Genomic DNA, 22,634 nt, shown 5'->3' with positions numbered 1-22,634 from the left:
ACAGGTCCTACAAGATAACTGGAGATGTATGTGTGTCGATGTTTGTCTGCTATGTGCAGGAAGTAAAGGGGTATTTTAATTAAGTTCAAAAAACTTAATGAAAATCTCTTATGTCCCCAGTGCCATCATTTTAATGAGGGTAAGAGCTTTGGGATTTAGAACTGGAGTCCATGTAGGTGTCCACTAAAGCTGGCTCTTGCCAAGATCCTTAACATTATCCCCAAGTTTTGGTCATACTAACTCTGCAGTTAAGGAATGCTCTGGCAGAAGCTATCTCTAGAAGAAGTCTGACCCATTGGAAGGTCCTTCTTGGGGTGGGACCATGGGGAGGACAGTGGTTTCCATGGCTACCCTTGACTTACACAGCATCCAGCTTTGTCCCATTGAAAGCATGTCCTTGGATTGAAGTAAAGCCATTGTTGTATAGTTTCCTACAAACAGAGAGAGAGGAGAAATCAGTGACCCAGGAGAGGTGGTGCTGGCCCTTTTCAGAGGTTGGGCTTCAATTCTTCAGAGTCAGAAATGTGCCTGGAGGTTCTCAGGCCCCACATCTGAGCCCACAAGAAAACTTTACAGTATGTCTTGCTTGGGACATAGAATAATACTTCTCAGTTTGAATTCCCATTCTCCAGACTTAGGTTCTAGTAACTTTGCACTGCTTCTCAGAAGCAGATTCACTTGGAGGAACAATGATTTGCCACCATTAAGGACTTTAAAAGAATATCCCACATACACTCAAAAAACATTGGTTTTAGTTAATAGTTAACCCAATATCAATAATGGAGGGATAAGTGCAGTCCCCTAAGATCAACACTTTTTTTCTTTTCTAAAAATATTTTTATTGTTCATGCTATTACAGTTGCCCCAGTTTTCTCCCCCTTGCTCCCCTCCAGCCGGCCCTGCCTCAGGCAATCCCCACACCACTGTTCATGTCCAAGATCAACACTTTTAAAGACATTATTCATCTGAAGGCATAGGCTTTATAACTTTCTGTTTAAAGTGCAATTTTGAGTTTGTATTTTATCTATATTTTTATCTCAGGGCTTATCATAGATTAAATGATTAATTGTGTGGGCCAAACTAAACTGAACTTTAAAGATAAACATAAGATAGTAGATAGGGTGGATTTAAGAAAGTAGATAGGCCACTGTGGAAATTTTAATGTTTTAATTTGTTGCTATGTTTCTTCAACTAATTAATTTATACAATGTTCCAGGACTGGACCTAGGTGTTGCCACCTCTCTTTCCTACTGAAAGTACCGCAGAGCTGTCAGGAATCAGGATTCTTGACCTCAAAAACTATTCTTCCAACTCAGCAGAAACACACCCTTTTGGCAGGAGAAGGAGCCCCAGCCATGGGAACTCTGAGGTACGAGAGGGTGCATGGGGGTTATTGGGAAACGTTGTCGTGCAATAAGAAAGGCAGCTGTGACCACAGTCAGGCACCGGGAGGGGCAGCTGTGGGGGAACTTTGAACACCAGTGTAGTGCCACCTGTATACTCTGGTAACACACGAAGAAGCATAAAAAGAGACTCCAAAGTTGGAATTACACCTGGCTCTGACCTGAGAATGATTCTGAGAATTTCTCAGGATGAGATGATCCTGAGAATTTCTCAACGTCTATTATCCTCACTTTCCTTATCTGTAAAAATATGATAATAATACCCAATCAAAAGGTCACTGGGACAATGAAGTAGCTATATGTTCAACGCCATGAGAAACACTTGGATGGCTATGAAAAGTTGGATTTATCCTATGTGTTGAACTAAGAGGTAATCTTTGCTTGTTTTAAATAATTACACAATGAGTTTAATTGCAGCTACCAAGGTATCGTAGGCAAAGACTTCAATGCCCAGGGACACTGGGCACAGAGGTTGAGAAAGCACTGATAGTTATTTTTGTGTGTGTGAACCCTAGTTCTTTTATGAAGATATGAGAATGACACATATGATATTTCTATTTACCCCAGAGTCCTAGATGATAAAAATGTCCTTTGTTGGAATTACATTTCAGAGATTAAAAGAAAGTATTGTACAAGTAGGTCTTGAAAAGAAAAAGCAGTGCAATAAGAAAAATAATAAGGAAAGATAAAGGATAACAAACTTTAATTGAAACCCTATTCTACCAGGAATCTGGGTACAAACTCCGCTGTGGGACACATATCTGTAACAGGGTGCAGCCAAGGGGGTGGGACCAAATAGGGGTCCAGAAGTCAGGATGTTCAGGAAATACTAGAGAAAAAAAATATATATGATGTCCTCACACCCACCAGTCTGAGCTGGGGGAAGGGACACATGGAACAGGACCATTCAGAGCTGTTTTGTATAGCAACAGCTTTGCAGCTAACCTCTGGCATGGTCATTTAACATATCTATAACCTTTAATTGGTTTCATAGACATGTTAAATAGCTGTGGCCATGCTTTGAGCCAGGGGGATGGGAGTGACTTCAACCCAGAAGGTAACTGGGAAGCAATGCCCCCTGGTTACAGAGCCTGTGTGAGAGCTTGGAGAAGATTGCCTCCGTGCCATGGGGCCACACCTGCCCAGCCTTACTATGGCAGCCCAGTAAAGCTGGAAGAATAGGGGAATGCTGGCAGGTGTAACTGATTGTAGGAGGAGTTGGAAATGGGGCTGCAGAGGAGGACTGGCATGGGCATTTAAACCCAGGTGCAGCAGCCATACGACAGAGAGGACCACGCAGCTTTGGGGTGCTCCCTTTTGCCACATGGCTTAGGCAGCAGGAGAGACTTTGCCTGGAAGAAAAGGGGAGAAAGGACTCTTGCTGGTGGGCCATGAGAAGGTGCCACATGTGTCTGGATTAACTGGAGATCACAGTGGCGACACAGCAGATGGTGCCGGAATAGAGAGGCTGCCTGAACCACGGACTTCTACTTCTTTCCTGAGATAGGGTACCCTGGAATGGGCAAAGGGAAGAAGGAAGGACTGTGTGTGTTTGTGGGTATTCTAAAGAACTTCAGTATTTTAATGAAGACATTAAGTCATTACTCTAAGTCTGTATAACTTTTAAATAAATAATTCCTTTCCTTTTCACCAGTCTCTGGCATTGAGAGATGTCTTTCCTCTGGTGGTGGGCAAAGTGAACCCAGTAGGTGGGGGGGACCCCCAGAGAGAAAGGGGGGGTCCTTTCGGTAATAGCTTATCATTTGCTGCCCCCTACCAACCCCCCACCCCTTGCCGGTCTATTCTGTAACATATCCTTTCATGTTTATAGTTTTTTGATCATGAATTCAAAGAAGCAAGGACTTTTGCAGGAATGTAGAAATAATCATCTGAAAAGACAATGGACAGCCCATGCTATCCCCACCTCTAGATGTCAGGAAATCCTCATTTACATGTTTATCAAATACGTGCTGGGTCCCAAACTAGCTGTGGGACAATGAGCTGCTCTCACTTGAGAGAGCTGCTTGGGATATAGGGTCCTTAGGGGAAAAAGTGCCCAAAAGGGAAGGTAACATTCTGTAAAGAAACTGAACCGCCCTTAGGTATGATGCGTGGTAAATGGTACAATGGAAAGTTTTACAGAGGAAGTAAAAGACCCTGAGGTCTGGGTATGAGCAGCCTAAGACCCTAGGTCCTTGCTGTGCTGCCACATGAAGTGGTGGCAGAGAAGGGCTCTCTTCTTTCTAAGAGAGCCCTCCTGTTTCAAGAAGGATGAGCATGGCTCAAGGCCCAGCGGTTGAGACAGTGTCGTGGGGCCTAGATTGATAGACTTAGAATGGCTTGGAGACAGCCTCTTAGAAGAGTTGTGTGGAAGCTTGGAGCAGTTTTGCTGAGGAATAATTCAGTGAGGTCTGCACATGATAAAGAGCCCCTGAAGTGTAGTGTGACCAGAGAGAGGGAGCCGGGTGACAGTGCAGGAAGGACACCCACCACGCCTGCACTTGGACATGGTACTAAAACAAGAGAGAGAGTGCCCTTTGCACCTGGTCCCAACTCTACTTTGTGGCTCATTCAGTAAAAGAGGGGAGTTCTTTACCAGGTTAGAGAGTAAACTTATTTTTAATACCTCTGTTTGATCTTCTTCTTAGAACATTTTGTGAATTTCCCTGATAAGGCACCTCCTTTTGAACACCTACAGAGTAGAAACCGTTCAAACTGAAAAACGATGTCGAGCAGCACTGTATTTTCTGTTCAATATCCCTTTATAAGAGCTTAGTAATAGTGGGTGATGACCGAGGTAAGGTGTGAATGCAGACTATGAGAGCCCCTTAGGGACACCATTTTCTAACTCACTGACCTTGGGAAAGTCACTTAAATTAGCTTTAGCCTTGGGTTCTCCCCTTGCACAAGGAAGATACTAAAACACGGAACATTACAAGACCGCTGCCTGTTCTTTAAAGAAAACTTTATTGGAATATAGCCATGCTCATCAGTTTATAAATTGTTCCTAGCTGTGTTTGCCCGGAAATGGCAGTTTAGCCATTGCCACTAAGGCCACATGGTGTGTAAAACCTAAGTGGCATTTTACAGATAGAGCAAGCTGGCTCTTTCTACAAGAACGTCCTCTTGTCTTGTTACCGAAGCCATTTTGTCATCTATTGAGGACCATACTGTAGGGCAATGAATGCTCTTGTTTAATTATGTGAAACCCTCCGTAGACCATAGAACAGTTACTATGAGGGAGTGTGAGTCTTAGATGGCCTGCGAAAATAGGATGATATAAAAATTCAGGTGTTAGCTCATGTAGAATGAAAAATTATAACAATACTCACAGTGTCAAGGTTTCATTGCACAGTCCCTGAAAAGCATTTGCAGGGATTGAGGTCATGTATGGGTTGTCTGTAATTTCCCTGCAAGAGAAATATAAAAACATTTGGTGAAACCAGTAATTTATTTTATTTTTATTTTTTGAAGTTGGACTCTTGTTGCACATATGCACTTAAATAAATAACCAGACACAATTTAGTTTAATCTTACTTCTTTTTACATTTCATTGACTTAGCTGCTGATGGCTGAGAGGTAGAATGAGGTGATGAGAGCCATCCTAGACAGATATGCACACAGGGCCCCAAAGGTCCAGTATGTGAGGGGGCGTTGGATTTGGCTGAAGTCCCTGACTCAGTCCTTATCTGCGAGGGGGGCAGGTGGGTCTCAGAGACTTCTTGTGAATCTGCGACAGACATGTCCATATCAACTAGAGTTTATGGCACTTCTAAAAAGAGTCAATGGGTTTCATTTCGCGAGTAAGTGTTCTCCACTTGGAAAACACTGCCAGGAGGGTGTTCCCAGAGAACATTTCTGTGCCAATCTAGTTGCCAGGAGACTGTCTGTGTTTTGAACTGAGCTCTTCTGCAGCAAAGAAGCATGGTCAGTTTTTCCTAGCAAAATCCCAACGGTTTGGATCCTATCACTCCACATTTTGCCGACTCTGTAGGTCAAACTCAACCTGTAACTCTCTTTGTATGCAACTTTTAACATTGTTTTATATCCACTTAATTTTTAAAAGTATATTTTATTGATTATGCTATTACAGTTGTCCCTTTTTTTCTCCTCTTTATTCCCCTCCTCTCTGCATCCCCCCCACCCTCCAGCATTCCCCCCATCCTTTAGTTCATGTCTATGGGTTGTACATATAAATTCTTTGGCTTCTCTATTTCCTGTACTATTCATAACCTCCCCCTGTCTATTTTGTGCTTACCAATTATGCTTCTTATTCCCTGTACCTTTTTGCCTCCCCTTCTCCCCCTCTCCTCACTGATAACCATCCATGTGACCTCCATTTCTGTGATTCTGTTCCTGTTCTAGTTGTTTGCTTAGTTTTTGTTTTTTAGGTTCAGTTGTTGATTGTTGTGTTTGTTGTCATTTTACTGTACATAGTTTTTATCTTCTTTTCCTTAGATAAGTCCCTTTAACATTTCATATAATACGAGCTTGGTGATGATGAACTCTAACTTGACCTTATCTGGGAAGAACTTTATCTGCCCTTCCATTCTAAATGATAGCTTTGCTGGATACAGTAATCTTGGATGTAGTCCTTGCCTTTCATGACTTTGAATACTTCTTTCCAGCCCCTTCTTGCTTGTAAGATTTCTTTTGAGAAATCAGCTGATAGTCTTATGGGAAGTACTTTGTAGGTAACTGTCTCCTTTTCTCTTGCTGCTTTTAAGATTCTCTCCTTATCTTTAATCTTGGGTAATGTAATGATGATGTGTCTTGGTGTGTTGATTCTTGGATTCAGCTTCTTTGGGACTCTCTGAATATCCTGGACTTGCATGTCTATTTCCTTCACCAGATTAGGGAAGTTTTCCTGGATTATTTGTTCAAATAAATTTTCAATTTCTTGCTCTTCCTCTTCTTCTTCTGGCACTCCTGTGATTCAGATGTTGGAATATTTAAAGGTATCCTAGAGGTTCCTCGACCTCTCCTCATTTCTGAAATAAAGTTCTTGTTTCTTTATTCTGTTCCAGTTGGATGTTTCTTTCTTTCTTTTTTTCCAAATCGTTCATTTGAGTCCCAGTTTCCTTCCCTTTACTGTTGGTTCCCTATATTTTCCTTGATTTCTCTTTGTATAGCCTTCATTTCTTCCTTCATTTTGCAACTGAACTCAGTAGTTTCTGTGAGCATCCTGATTGCCAGTGTTTTGAACTCTGCATCTGATAGGTTGGCTATCTCCTTGTCACTTAGTTGTTTTTCTGGAGTTTTGTTCTGTTCTTTCATTTGGGCCATATTTCTTTGTCTTGGTGCATCCACTTAATTTTTTATAAGTTCTCAGGAGGGGATGGTGATGTGCTCCATCACCGGATCCCTGGAAGTGCATGCAGAAGCACGAGAGGTTGCGGAGGCTTGTCCAGTCAGTGATCGCTTCTCCATCCCTTCACTTCTGTACAGCTAGGTAAGACACCTCACTATGTCACAGGTTTTGGTAAAGAGCACATAGCCAGTCAGAAGTCATAGGAAGTAGTTTGAGCACCTCTAGGGACTGCTCCTTGGGACTATGCTCAGACAAAATCACCTAGGTTTTCTATTCCTCAGTTTCCTCATTTGTAGAATGGAAAAATTATAACTTTCTTTTATGACTTAAAAAGGTGGTTCAACTTCCTTTTATGACTTAAAAAGGTGGTCCAGAGGAGCAACCTTGATAATGTGTTGGAAAGTGTTTAAAAAGTATTCAAAAGCTAGGTGAAAATTAAAGTATCAACCTTACCAACATTTTCTTCTATTTAATCATTCCTACCAGTAAACAAACATGCCATAATTTCTACAGTGGAAAAAAATACGCCCAGCCTTTTCTCTTGACCCAATATCCACCAACTACTGAGACACTTTCTGCTCCCTTGTAGCAGTAAAACTTCTCAAGAGTTTGTCGTGATGACTCTCTGTGATTCTCCCTCTGGCCCACTCTAACCAGACTTCACCAACAGCACTCCCCTGGAGCTGTCCTTGTCAGGGTCACCAGTGCCCACATCACTAAGCCCAGTGGCCATGCCTCAGTCATCAGCTGGTGTCACTGCTGGTCACTGCTTCCTTCTTAAACAATTGCTCTACTTGGCTTCAACCAGCACCAATGGATGCACTTTATTCCTTGTCAGTGACAAATAAAATGTTGCCAAACATTGCACAGGTGTATACTTACAGTATAAAGAACACATCAGTGGAATAGACTTTGGTCAGGTCAGGGAATATTTTAAGCCCAGTGTTGAAAATGCCACTAAAACAATAAAAAAGAAGAAAAAATAGAAATCAGCTAAGAAAATTAACATATAGGAAGCAGAATAATGTAATACCTGAAAGCGAGGTTTTGAAGTCAGACTCAAATCCTAACTGCTCCACTAAATACCTGAGTGACATGGGCAAGTTCTAACCCTTGGGTGAGACGATATTCCCTCAAGGTACAATAATCTAATCCAGTCCATCAGTGTCAAAACATCTTTTTTGTTTAGAAGAACCTGGGGATTATTTGAATCAAGTAAGAGTCCAAGGAAAAGTGTTCAGATTTCTGTGTGTGTGTGTGTGTGTGTGTGTGTGTGAGAGAGATTTTCTTGTTTTAATTGGAAGACATTGTGGGTGTCCATGTGTGTTTGTTGTGGGGATGGAATACGGGAGTGGGGCAGGAAGACAATGTAGCTGCCCAACTACAAGCCAAGCTTCCTTTTTCTAACTTTACTTTGTACTGTGCTCATCATTTTGCAGGGATCATTCCCCCCTGGCAGTCACTGGGAATACCATGCAGAAGCCCCATTTTAAAACTGTGCCCAGCCAAGGAAAGAAAGCAGCCAAAGACACATTTCCTTCCCAAAATTTGTATCGTCAGGACAAAATGTCAAAGATAAAAGATGTCCATTAACAGCATAAACACAAAAACTCTCAGGCTCTGGATGCCTCCCAGATTGAGTTGGTAGCTACTAGAATGTAGGTAGTAAAAACAGATTTTTTTGAGAGGTTTGGCATGGCATGGCATGAGACCTAGACACTAGCAGTGAAGCTTAAACAAAATTCTTCCAGCAGAAAAAAACTCTAGTTCCACTGATGTACCTTCTAAGGTGACTGCTGACCTGACTCCTTCTAGAGGAGAGGACATAGGATTTGAGGAGGAAGCAGGAGCCAGAGGTCTCAGAAAGAGCAAATGGGACATTGCAGAGAACAAAGGAGGGACATGAACAAGCTAGTTCAATTGCAATAGTGGTTCACGTGGGACAGTAGGGGAAAAAGGCCCAAGATTTAAGTAGGGAACATACAGGAAAGGGCTGAAATGTCAGATTAGGGACTTGGATCAAGACCTCTCCACTCAAAGACCTAGACAAGTCCATCTCCTTTTTGATACCTCTTCTGATTACCCCCAATAATGTATGTAGATCTCACTGTTCACTTACCATTATTCTCCTGTATAGGAGGAACTTTTCAGTTTCATATATAGTATCCTTCCCAAATATTGTCCTTGCCTTCCCTAAGCTGAAGGCAAGGACAATATTTTACCATCCTATGTGTTCCCCACAGAGCCTGGCACATAGGAGGGATCGTCGTATCAAAGTTATTTATTGATCGAAATGCAAAGTCCATACAGGAGTGGCTGCCTTGTCCCACAAGTTGTGGTCACTCCCCAGATACCCCTTCAGCCACATGTCCCATTAATATCCTTTTCTAGTCTTCCATAATCTCCTGATTCTACCTCTTCAATACTGAACTGTTCTAAGTCTGCCCCCACCCCCAAATACCACCTTTGTGTCTTTTTTAAAAAGCCCTCATCTGAGGATATGTTTTTATTGGTTTTAGAGGGAGGGGAAGGGACAGAAAGAGAGAAAGAGAAAGAGAGAGAGAAAGAAACATCGATGTGAGAGAGAAACATTAATCGGTTACTTCCTGTACACGCCCTAACCAGAGATCAAACCTGCAACCTTTTGGTGTATGGGAAGATGCCCCGGACAACTGGACCACCTGGCCAGGGCTGCTTTGTGTCTTTATCATGCTTTCCCATCCATCTGTGTTTCTCTTCTACCTCAACTCCCTTTTTTCCTGGATAACATCTATTCATCATTAAAGACATTTCATAAAATAGACATGGCTCTATACTTTTATGTAAAATCCCTAGATGGAAACGAACTGTGTCAATAGTGATTATTTCTGGGCATTGGGATTAAGGTCGATTATTATTTTTTTTCCTCCTAATGTTATTGTGTTCTTACCTTTTACAGTGCATGTGAGCAGGAAAGTGGGAGGTGGGAGGGGCTCTTCCAGCTGGGCCCTAGAGGACCTGAGGCCACACCTGTACATCCACCGAACACATTTTTGTTGGGCGCCTACTCTGTGCTAGTCAGGAAAGATGTAACAGAGAACACCAATGTGGTTCCTGCTCTCATGGAGTATGGTTAAGGTGTCACCAAAGCAAAGCAGTAAGTGCTGCCCCTTCCTTTTTTGTCCCCACAGCCTCCAAGAGATTGGATATTACCCTTTGTGGCTTTTTTATTTTTGTTATGTTGCAACTACTCTCATGTATTTGTGAAGCCTTTTTCTAATAAAATTGACCAGTGGGCACTCAGAGTTCTTTATTTTGTTTTGTTCTCTTATACTCTATTTAAAAACATTATACACACACACACACACCCAAATATATACACACACATATATGTTTGCATTTTCTCCTTCATGTCTCTTGGAGCAGGTCTCTGGTCCTAGCACTACACACTTACTTTTGAACAGTTTTTTTATTTTTTTACGATTTTATTTATTTTTAGAGAGAGCAGAAGGGAGGGAGAATGAGGGAGAGAAACATCGATGTGCGAGAGAAACAGCAATCTGTTGCCTGTAGCACACCCCCAACTGGGAGCCTGGTCTGCAAGCCAGGCATGTGCCCTGACTGGGAATGGAACCCATGACCTTTCAGTTTGCAGGATGACGCCAAATCCACTGAGCCACACCAGCCAGGGGTGAATAGGTTTTTTAAAATGGGGACCATTTCACTTGATACCTTGCCTGATGGGAAATCACAACCTAAGCCATAGGATGTGATTTGCCCCAGGCCTTACCCCACTAAAAAACAAACTTGTCCCACATCATGCTAGGGAGATTCTTGGTAGACAATAACATTATAATTCTCTAGAAAAAAAGTTAAAAATAGTATTAGAGTGGCATTACTACTTACAGGAACTTCAGAAGAGGCAGCTCTTTTAGGGCACCAGGGTCTATGAATGTTAAGCTTCTGGTATTCCGAATCTCTCTATAAAAGTTACAGAGAGCACATTCACCATAATACATCCATTTCTGTTCTTATCAAAGATAAAACAACATAAATCAGGTTTAACATGAGAAGAATACACGTTGACGTGACACCTCACGGACTCTTCCCACCAGGAGTCGGTCCCAACACGGTGCTCGGGGCTCCTCGCAGGGACGTAGGAGCTGCTCAGCCCTCTAACATCATCGACTTCATTTCGGTCCATTTGCCTTTATGGGCAACCTTTCTTTTAACCTTAGTCCCAGAGCCTTTTCTTACTTTGAGGTATAACCAGGAAAGAAACACCTCTTCAGTGGTTTGCGGAGGACAGAAACCTTCATTGTGAACAGGAGCAAGTATCCTGGCCCTGGTTGGGAGCTTGAGTGGCTTGGATGGGTGGCAGCAAGGTGATGAGGGCAGCGAGGTCCCTCTGTTAATTACCATTTCAGAGGTAGTGGATGTAGTGAGTCTCAACAGTTCCCTTGGGTTTATTTTTCTACATTAGTAATTTAAGATTCTTCAGCCCACGTGGTGTGATGTCATGTATGTCTGTAATTTACATAGTTGGGTTTGCATGCATCCTCATCAAAATGCACGGGTGGCATTAGTGAAATTAGTGATTGTTAGAAATAAGTTTTCACTGGTCAAATTAAATGTAGTCAACATATGTAGATTGGTTAGCAGAGTTTCAAGGCACTCCCCATGCTTACAGAGAGAGCCCAGAGCCCAGGAAGACCCGTGGCCTCTCCTCTTTGGGATGGACCCAAGGCTTGATGCCTGAAGGGACCTGCATTCAGTTGCTGATAGTGACAATGACAAGACTTAGAATACTGAAGGAGAATTTCCACAAATTCATGCATGGCAGGTATATAATTAAATGATTTTTGGTAAATTTAAATTTTTTAAAAAGATTTTATTTATTTATATTTGGAGAGAGGAGAGGGAAGGAGAAAGAGAGAGAGAGAAACACCGACTGTTCCCTCTTGCACGCCCCCAGCTGGGGACTGGGCTCTCAACCCAGGCATGTGCCCTGACTGGGAATCAAACCAGTGATCTTTTGGTTTGTAGGCCAATGCTCAATCCACTGAGCCAACCAGTCAGGGCAGATTTTTAGTAAATTTATAGAATTGTGCAACCATCACCACAATCCAGTTTTAGAACCTTTCTATCAATGACAGAAATAACCATATGCTCATTTGCAGTTAATTCTCTCCCCCTTTGCCATGCTTAAGAACCACTAATCTCTATAAATTTGCCTCATCTGGGCATTTCATATAAATGGAATCACAAATATGTAATCTTGTATGTCTGGCTTCTTCCCTTTAGCATAGTGCCTGCGAGGGTCATCCACTTAGCACGTATCAGTGGTTTGCTCCTTTTCATTGCTGAATAGTCAGATGGACCTGCGATCGAATCTTGGCCCTGACACTCTGGCTACATGACTTGGGGCAACTTCCTTGACCTTCTGAGCCATAGTTTCCTCATATGTAAATAGGGACAATAACAGCTCCTGTTTCATCACAGGACTCTTGTGAGGGTTGAATACTGTCTGCAAGGAATTTGATGTGTGACCTAGCACACAGTGAGGGCTCTATAAACAGTCATTTTAGCATTGTTATTCTCCTAAGTGGGATGAAAGCTAGAGCAGACACCAAGAACTTGGGTTGGGCTGCAATGTTTGTACAAAATGTAAAAGCAAAACAACCACAACAAAACACTAAGTTTGGTATTTGACTAAGGATGTTGAGTGTGGAACTGACCTTGGAAAAGAGAGGATGGAATTAACCCTGAGAACAGAAACCGTCCACCTCAGTTTGCTATCTATGTTAATACAATCTTACTGGCCCATTGTTTTCATTGCCATAACTTTTTTCCAGATAAATAACTTTATTGTTCATTATGGGTACTTCTTAAAAGACCTATCAAGCTTCAACAGAACATCAATAGTTTATATCCCAGAACTCTGAAAACCCTCAGTTCAAAACCTTTGTCTTATTTCCATGAATCCTATCATATTATGATCTTTACCCAACCAAGACCCTGCATTGAAAGACCCACTTTAAACTAGATTTAAATTTTTGTGCTGTTTTGCTACTAAAACCCTCTCCCCTGAGACTCCCTCTCCCCCCAGGTGAACTGGCCACCTGCTGCACACTCTCACATCTGTCCCGCCCTGCCCTCGGAGGGACTCAGACTGTCCAGGTGGTGCACCGTCTCTGCAGGGTGAGCCATACATTCCCCACCAGAGCTTTCCATTTGGGGAGGAGGGTCAGAGCTGCTGTCAGAGACAATCAAATGTAAACCATTTAGGAGAGTTTAGGAAACTGTCTTGAGTGTGGTTTGTAGTCTAGAAAATTGTTCCATAAGAGTCTGTGGTTTAATAAGCAGACTTCAGTGAGTGACCCAAGAGAATGTTACAATGAGATGAAGTGCAACCAAATGAATCGTCTTTACAGGTAATGAATGAAAGGGAAAGAGGCAGTGATGTTGGTTCCAGCTGATGAAATGAGCTGCAGCCTTCATGGCTGTTGTGAGAGAAGAAAGAGGTAGGAGAGGCCACGGGAGAGGCGTGGGGGAGACACAGAGAAGATGGATTTCTGGGGGAAACGTAAGAGTTAAAGGAAAGATGAATAGAGATACTGCAAGAAAACACCAGGGAAAAGAAGCTGCTTTCCAAGGTAAGAAGGCAGTCAGCTCAAAACTTGCTCACGAGTGACTTAAAAAAAAATCTGTGCTGAAAGATAAACTCTGTATGATATCACTTACATGTGGAATCTAAACAAGCCGAACTCAGAGAACTAGAGAGTGGAGTGGTTGTTAAGAGGCTGGGGACGGGGGATGGGGAAATATCGATCAAAGGGAACCGACTTCTCGTTATGATATTAACAAATTCTAGGGCTCTAATATGGAGCACGGTGACCATAGTGAATAATGCTCTACTATGTACTTGGAAGTTGCTAAGAGAGATCTTAAATGTTCTCACAAAAAAGAAATGGTGATTACGTGACAGAATGGATGTGTCAGCTATTACTGTAGCAGAAATCATTATGAAATATGTAGCGTATGCAATCAACACCTTGTCCGTTAAACTTACACAATGTTATATTGTTAATTATAGCTCAATAAAGCTAGAGAAAAACTAAAAAATCTGCTGAAGCAAGGAAGGGGCAGGGGTATGGACGGCCAGTAGTTAATTAAATGCAGACAAGGCCAGAAGTGAATGTAGCTGGTAGAAGAAGCTTTTCTAAGGAAGAAAGCAAGGAGGAGTAGAGGTAAGTACCACAGAACCTCTGATCATAGGAGAAGGGTGAAAGAGGGTCTGCATTTGAGTGAGTTCCAAGCTTGCCTGGGAGATTGAATGTGAGTCACAGTTTTCAGTTAAGCAATCGTGGCCGAGCGTACAGGAGGGTAGTGATGCTGCCAGGAAGCTGGGGGTCGGTGGTGGGGGGCACCGAGGGGAAGGAAACCTATATGTAATTGAGCACAGCGGTTTGGAATGGAGATGTCTTCCCTAGTAGATGTGAACAAAAACTGAAGGTCGAGGGGCCGCTGGGTCAGCGGCCTGGATCCCTGCATGACCGTGTAGGGGAGAGCTGTCCTGCCGCCATTCTCCTTCACCCGGTATTGTCCCAGGAGCAAGAAATAAACTTCGGTTACCTTAATCAGCCTACCGAAACCAATGCAATAAGCTCTGACAAAATTCTTAACATACAGAGTATACACACTGTTCACGGTGGTCAGCTCTGGTAGAAAGGGTTGGAGACTAGGAGTGTGTGATTTTTCACTTTTTATTTTATCTTGTTCAAAAGAAGGAAAAAAGTGTAATAAAAGGCATGCAAAAATCATCAAGTTAAAAAACAAAGCAAAGCTATAGAGATTCTTTATCAATTTTTAAAAAATATGCTGGGCCACATAGTGTGTTCAACTCTTCAAGTACGCTTTTCCGTGGAGTGGGGTGATTTACCTGTGTCAGGGAAATATTTGAGGATTGCGAAGCTTGTTGGTTAGAAAAGCCCAGCTTTGGAAGGCTAAAGGGTAAAAAAGGAACTGGATATATACTTTGTATTACTCCAGATGGTCCTGCCAGTGAGGGAACGGCAGAACTGACTTAGGCGAAGGAGGTGACACCATCCCCATTTGCAGACACGGCAGTGGAGACATGTTTGGAAAGGTAAGGGGCCTGCTCTCCTGTTAAACAGCTGGGGGCTACCCTGGGCCTTGATCTAGGCCTTCTAACTTCAAATTCAACCTTTTTTTTTTTTTTAAAGTAATGGGAAATTACCCACCAGAACTAAGAAAAAATTTAAATACTTGCCATAAATACTTGCTTAATTTCCCTTCATTAGATTTCAAATAAAATGAAATTTAAGCAAATTTAAACAAACATTTAAGCAAAGATTATAACACCAATGCCCAGGTGTGCAGTGTTTTCAGAAACCAGCAGATTAATAATTTAGCATATATTAGGTTCATTTTAATCATATGTCTAGATTCTGGTTTTTATTTTCTTTTTTCTGAGAAACACTTGTTAAGTCTCAGTAAGAGCCAAGAACAGAGAGACTGGCTCATTTAAAACAACTGGCATTACGGCTGGCACTGAGTAGCCTAAACCCCGAGAGGATGGGCAATCAGCAAGGTGGGCGGAGGGAGTTCGCAGGTCGGGGCGACAGGGAGCCAAAAGAGGGGAAAGGGAGGCTTAAAACCCCTCCAATTAAGGAACTTTCCAACTACTGATTTCCTTCCATTGTCTGGTGGCCCCCTTCCCACCGCAGTTAAACAGGCATTTGATCGTGGCATTTGACTGTGATCCTCAGGCTTAGAGGTATTTGCCCACACCCTAAGCATCCCCAGTCCATGAGCAAAAAGCACACCAAGCTGGGAAGCAAATTGAGAGCAGTGGTGAAGCCGAGCTGGCATTTCACCTGCCAAGTTCAATGGGGCCAAGGGAGATGAGGAAGCTTCAGACTTGCACAGGGCAAGGAGATGGACTGAGAATGAAGTCCATTCTGAAGAGCAGAGAAGCTGACCTGGTCAGCACAGCTGGACTTTTAAGAAATACAAATGAGGTCATGTGTAAGATAATGCTGTTTAAAATAAGAAACTGAAGGAGATATCAGCCAAAAATCTAGCTCTCAGCCAGTGCCCAGCATCTTTTTAACTTTTACTTTATTTTGATGTTCAATATTTTTCTGCTTTTAAGTTCCAATAGTACAAAAGAAAAGGCGGGGGTGGGGGGGCGGGCAGGCCACTCTGACTGTTCCTAGGTCTGCTTGCCCTGGTGAGCAGAGTGGGGCAAGATCTAGTAAAATTAAACAAATCATTATTAGACATCTTTTATGCACAACTTTACTGCGTGCTCTGGGAGATCTAGGGAAGAGGAAACTAATTATTTACTTTAAAAACAAGATGTGTATATATTGGCAAAGCCATCATTGTGTTACTTTGAATACTTTAAATGCTGTACAGTACCAAGGTGAAAACTGGGACTAGAATTAGGTACATTAATTTTAAAGTAACATTATATGATAGGCTTTATCACATCCATGTATTTAAACCTCAAGTATTAATTTCAAGATTAATGAATATGAAAGGAAACTTTAATTTTTAGAAAATTGACTTCAATTGACTATAAAGGTAAAAAAATGTGAAATCTCCCATCATTCCATGATTCAAAGAAAATCAGGTTTTTTTCCCTTCCCGTAAGTATACCTGTTTTTTTTTTAATGGCATTATGTCAAAAGCATTTCCCCTGGGATCAAATAGTCTATGACAACAGACTTCTAGTGCTTGCTCAGTGTTTCATATTCAACCACTCTACTAGCTAAGCATGCGAGTAGTTTCCAAATGTTTGCTATTATAAATGAACTCTGAGACAAATGGCTTTTTATGTAAACTTTTTCTCACTCCAGTGTTTACTGTATTAAGGAAAATTTATAGACATGAAATTACTGGGTCAAAAAGTATAACATCTGACAAAGTTCTTGGAATATATTAGATCTTTAGCTTCTAAAGTCCTGATTTTTAAACTAGCACTCACTTTTTAGTAATAGTCTATAATTCACAGAATAAGTCATCTCTACATTACCAAGGCTTTTCAATGAAGTAAATCTTAATTAGTCTGCTTTGATAATTATCAATGAAGTATTTCAGCACTAACATTCCATGATGCAACTGGGAGAAAACAATCTATAGCCAAAGGGTAATAGTCATGATTTTGATGCATCTTCTAACTTACTGAGGAATTTAAAATAGTAGATGTTCATTCAAATTCTTTATAAATGTTGAGATTTTTGAAGCAGATTGAGGAAAATGTAAGTTTATCAGAAGATTTCCCACTGGAAATAGAACTTTATGAACATAATTTTTCGAATTGCCTGGAAGATACATATTGCTCCTTTCATGATAAATCCACTTGATTCAATTTAATGAATTGACAAAATTAAGTGTTATTACACTGTTCGCCAAAAATCACACATTTTATGTACCTAGCTGTAGAATTTGTATTTACTTGTGATTTAAAAAAAAATCCCCATGAAAGTAAAAACATCCTTGTGAAGGCAGCATTTTATTTAATTATGTCTGCCTTACGTTAAAGAGATGTTATGCATTTACATTGGTTTTGGAGGCAGACACTCTTGGTTTCAAATTCTGACTGTAATTTCTTAGCTGAGTAAACTTGGACAGGAGCCCTGTCAGCTGTGTGTTACCATCTTCATTTTACACAGTACAAACTGGGGCTGAGTGAGATCAAGTGGGACAGTATGTGTGAAGCACTTTTAGCACAGTGCTTGCCCGTAAAAAGCATTCAGTGTTTGGTAGCTATTATTAATAGGAGCAACAACAGCAATCACTTATTTTCTATTGGCTTCTTTAGAGAAGAAATGAAATAGGTGGAAGTGGCCACCAATGTTTCACTTTACAAGTATAAATCTTTATCAGATGTACACTTTATCAGATGTACCCCAAATAGTACATCTGATAGTACCCCAGCGGAAGTTTAAAACCCGGGATAACTGGTTTATGTTTCCTTAGGACCCTCAGTAAGAAACCTGTAAATCTCATATTTTTCTCTTGCAAATCCTCAATGTCTTTTAACCATCCTTAACTGATATTCCAGTATAATTGCTACCTCTTTTGGCTATCAAACTACCCCAAACAAAGTGGTAAAATAACAACCATTTTATTATAGCTCAATTTTGTGGATTAGGATTTTAGCCAGTGCTGAACTCGATGATTCTTCTGCTCTAAGTGGAATCCACTGGGTTCACTGGCTGGTATTTAGCTGGTGTCTGTATTGATCTGGAGGGTTCCATGCCTGGGGATTGCTAGAAGGCTGGGCTCAGCTGGGCCTTTCTCCATCATCATGTAATCTAAGGACCTCCCCCATACGATCTTCCCATTAGCCATAGATGGACTGTTATTGCCATCTGGAACCCCCAAATTACCAATCAAGAGCGGCAGTGGCTTGGGTCTATGCTGCATTTTTCTTTGTACTTACATGTGCGTCATTTTACTCAAATTGTAGAAGGAGTGTGATTCCAGCCGCTGCAGGGTTGCATCTATTGATAAGTAGCTGAACACCACAAAAACACAAGACAAAATAGAAAGTTAGTAGGGTTATGAACTCTAAGCATACTATTTTCATGTAACTTCTTTGTCAGCAGCTCCGTAGATCATAAAACATATACAGTACTCATGGTTCCTTCTGAATAATGTTAAAATTAGTTACTATTTTTTTTAGATCTAGTGAGACCTGAAAGTTTCCCAATACATGAAATCTACTCATCCTTAAGGCTTCATTTAACTGGTACTTCCTTCAGAAGCTTTCCCCAAATTTCCTGAGTAGGTCAAATTTCTCATAATATATCTTCATGGCAGCATGTACTTCTTTCCCTAATTATCGCAGTGCAACTTGGCAATTGTTTGGATGATTTTGATTTATGTTGTCTCATTATGCCCCAAATTCTCTGAAATGGAGAACTATGTGTGTTTCTTGTGGCCATTGAATCGCAAATCCCCTTCACAGTGCTTGACACGTAGCAGACTCCTAATAAATGTGTTAAGTGAATTAATGATTAAATGAATGAATTATGCAAGTTAGGCAAGTACGCAAAAGAGAAGAAAATGAAAGACATTACAAAAGAACTCAAGAATGAATGAGGCATTTTTAATGGAATGCCTAATAGTATGGAATTAAAGGTGTAATTTCAAAGAAGATGAAGAGAAGTCCACAATGCTCTAGTGGGGCATTCCATGGAGTGATGACTACATTGTATCTCAGCAATTTTGTTCTTGATTTTGATGAGGCTAAAAATTCAAGGTTTGTTTTGAACTTTTAAGCAACAAGATAACAAAGTTTTATGCAGTAAAAGGGGAGAAAGAGAAACTTCTAACTACAAGAATACATAAGGAATGACATTTCAAATTGTCTCCTCCAATTCCATCTTGTAATGAGAATGACTAAGGCAGCCAAGTTCAATGACTGGATTTTTATTGAGAGGAATGTCTATGACATTTGGGAAAATTAACAATGAACAGGTGGTGTCCACCTGTAGCCATAGTGGAGATTCTCAACCGTGGCCATACATTTGAACGACTGGGAAGGCTATTAAAACAAAGAGAAGTCCAAGACTTGGTCCAGGATAGTTAAGTCAGTGTTTATGAGGGATGGGGCAAACACTTATATTTTATAAAGCTTCCCAGGTGATCCTAATGTGCAGAAAGCAGGGCTCAATAAACATTTGTCAAGTGAATGCATGAATATAGACAAGTAGAGACACAAAATAGGTAATTGTATAGGGCGATGAGGAAAGAGGAAGAGCTGAACGGGAATTTGAGGTTTTTAGCTTGCAGGCCACTAAATGGTGGTGCTGTTAAAAGGACTAGGGAAGGAGTGGTTTAGGGGGAAGATGATGAGTTTATCTTGGGTATGTTGAGTTTGTCCTGGTTGTGGGACATCGAGGTGATGATATTTGGGGGGGAGTTTGTAAAGCAGGCCTAAGTCAGGGCTGGAGATACTCCTTTAGGAGTTAGTTGTATCAGATAATAATGAAATCTGAAGTTATTGGCTACACTTATGGAAAAATACAAGCATTTGTACTAGTCTTAAAAAGTGAGTAATTAAGATAGATTGATTATAGATAGATAGAGAAATCTGCTTATGGGAGAGATTTTTAGGTAAGATTTTGCCACATCCTGAGATACATTAAAATACATCAAGAATTATTAAATTTTCTAGAGCAAATTAATTTAAATTTATTTTAGCTTTAAAAATCATTCAGGAGTTAGGGAATAGACATGTAGCAAAATCAAATAAACATCTTGTACATAAAATGTTCATATGCATTACATATGGAGAGAATTTTTCTGGATAGGACACATTTAGAAAATAACATGTCAAAATTGCAAAATTTTTATTAAAAAAATGACTTACATCCTGGAAATATTGGGCAGATTTGAAAATGCATGACTGGGAATGGTTTTCAGATGAGTCTCTGTAAACTTCCTGTAAAAATGATACATGATTAGAGGTTTAATCATTGGACTTTTCTAATAACTCACCTTAATTATACAGAACACATTATTAGAAGCCTCATGGCCCTTATGATATATATTTCATCATACAAAATCAAGAAAAATAATACTCAATGGAAAAACAAACATACATTTTCCCCCAACAAAACCAGAATTAAGAGTGAGATTCGAATGCAGCAAATAAATCCTCAAACTTCATCTTTGAATTAGCAGGAAATCGGTAAGCTGTGTCTAACATCATATTCAGTTTGCTAACTAAAGGGCAACGTAATATAGTCATAAGTTTCTTAGGACTACAGAATTCACATCACGTGCTTGTCAACGGAAACATCTTGGAGTGCCGTCAGAATATAAAGAGGAATTAAAAGTATTTGATATATCTTAAAGATTAAAAATAGTGGTAAGGTGACAATACTTTTGCCTGAGTAAAAGTCCCTTCCTCTACTACCTTATTAAATCTTCTTCCTGCTGCAGTTTGGAACTAACTGACTGACGAGAGCTAATTCTCCTCAAGATCATGTCATCTTTGTTGCACATGGAACTTAAAGTTTGAGGCTCTTCTTCCAGTTTGCTTTTGTGGATACTTTTGGACGTCTGAAACGGTTTTCCTTATAGATAATGAGACACCTCCATGCATTCCAGTATGTCTCTCCACCTCATTTTTTACTTCCTTTCTTTGCTATAGCAACTGTACGGAAAATACAATCGTAGTGTCCGAAGTCAGTTTGCATCGTGCTTACCATCTTCCCCCTGGGGCTGTTTTGCCATTTAGATATCGGTAACCACATACCATCCATTTAGTATCTTATTTGAAGATTTAGACTGAAATTGTGTTATTTTCTTCTCTAGGCTGCAAGGATATTTTTCGATGATCTATTTCCTTGATCTATGCATTCTTTGAACTACAAATTTTTGCAGAACTGGAAACTGGAACTTCTAAATACAGGGATGGGCAAATGTAGGTTTACAGTTGTACATATGGAAAAAATACAATAATTAATAAATAATGCAAGAATAAACACAGTGTTTTGCGTAGTCACAGCTGTAAGCCTACTTTGGCCCCACCCTGTATTTAGAACTTCCAGTTTCTGGTTCTGCTTGTGAGGACCCTGGAAATCACCATTCCAACCTAACAATGAATAAAAAGCTGATCAGACTGAAAAATCAAAAACTCTTTTTGTATCCATAAGAGAGGGTTGACCTAGGGCCAACGGCTGCCCCCAAGGCTGAGGAGACTGCCCCAAACACAGGAAGTCCAGCTTCATGGAGCAGAGACTCCGAGAGGAGGCGCCTGGGGAAGCAGTGTCCGGCCAGGAACCCCTGCACAGTGATGATGCATTGCTGGAGGCCCAGAGTGTGGACAATTGTGAGAGTTGGACACTACAAGGGGACCCAGGCATAGCGGGACCTCCACAGTTTTGTGAGGTTTACCTCCACTATCTTGACCAGGTTCTAATAGTAAACATCAGAGAGAAATCCCCTTGTGCTCCCAGCAAAGAGAGGGGGAAAGGAACTGCTTGGAAGTGCCCCGGGGTACTGTTCTCCGTTCTTAACAAGGCCTGCCCACAGGGGAGACGAGTTAACGGAAGCCTACCTGACCTGGGGAAGGGAAATGCACAACTCTGGCCCAGTGTAGCACCCTGTCCTGCAGGGGGGAGAGAAAAACACTGAGAAATACTTGTGAAGTTCACAGTCTAGAGGCACAGGCTCGCTAAATGACTAAGACTAGTCATCGGACAATAGAACGCTTCCCGGCCGCAACACCTCACCACCACATTACTAAAGGCCTATTTAGTAATGCAGTTCCTTTTACTTGGTATATTAGGCCTGCTTATTAAGAATTATATTTGTAACTTGCCAAATCAAAGCCTCAGCAGGACCGAATTAGTTGCTAAAAGAACCTAGTCGATAATAGGGTCAGCATTATTGTGATGTTTGCATGGTGAGAGATGATTACTAATCTTAGTGGGGTGATCATACTGTGAGGTATAAAAATGTCAAATCACCATATTGTACACGTGAAACTATTGTAACTAATATAATATTGTATACCAACTGTACTTACATAAAAACAAATAAAAGGACCTATGAACTTGGAGGGTGGGAGAGGATGTAAAAGACAAAAGGGCAGATTGTCAGCCCTTTGCAAACCTCAGTGTTTCAGCATGAAGCCTAGTGTTGCCTTCTTGTGATTTCAGAAATTCAGGTCCCATAAGTCACCTGCCTGTCTTCACTGAACTCCTGCTTGCAGTCCCTTAATTGGATTGATTAAAAGCCTGTTGGTTCAGACCCAAGATTCTGAAGTTACAAAGATAGGGGAATAACAACAAGTCATCTGACTAAAATCTCTGAGAAAAACTGGGCCACGGCAAAGGAAAACAAAGGCTGAGATATCCACGTGCTGGGTATCACTGAGGGATGCTGAGTTT

The 22,634-nt window shown here is 41.0% G+C and overlaps 1 protein-coding gene across 1 annotated transcript in view; it reads right to left on the bottom strand.

Moving 5' to 3' along the window:
- The window catches only part of TSHR (thyroid stimulating hormone receptor), a 91,383-nt gene that overhangs the window by 25,999 nt on the left and 42,750 nt on the right, over nucleotides 1-22,634 (bottom strand). Inside the window, exons 2-7 of the mRNA XM_024567866.4 lie at nucleotides 20,105-20,176; nucleotides 18,170-18,244; nucleotides 10,600-10,674; nucleotides 7,597-7,671; nucleotides 4,736-4,813; nucleotides 363-431 (exon numbers count right to left, since the gene is read on the bottom strand). Of these exons, the coding sequence (XP_024423634.2) occupies nucleotides 363-431; nucleotides 4,736-4,813; nucleotides 7,597-7,671; nucleotides 10,600-10,674; nucleotides 18,170-18,244; nucleotides 20,105-20,176 (444 nt within the window). The remainder of the gene's footprint in view (nucleotides 1-362; nucleotides 432-4,735; nucleotides 4,814-7,596; nucleotides 7,672-10,599; nucleotides 10,675-18,169; nucleotides 18,245-20,104; nucleotides 20,177-22,634) is intronic.

Source organism: Desmodus rotundus, chromosome 7 (assembly GCF_022682495.2).
Source record: "Desmodus rotundus isolate HL8 chromosome 7, HLdesRot8A.1, whole genome shotgun sequence".
Taxonomy (NCBI): domain Eukaryota; kingdom Metazoa; phylum Chordata; class Mammalia; order Chiroptera; family Phyllostomidae; genus Desmodus; species Desmodus rotundus.
Note: the sequence above shows the minus strand (reverse complement) of the source record. Positions and strands in the feature narration are given on the sequence as shown.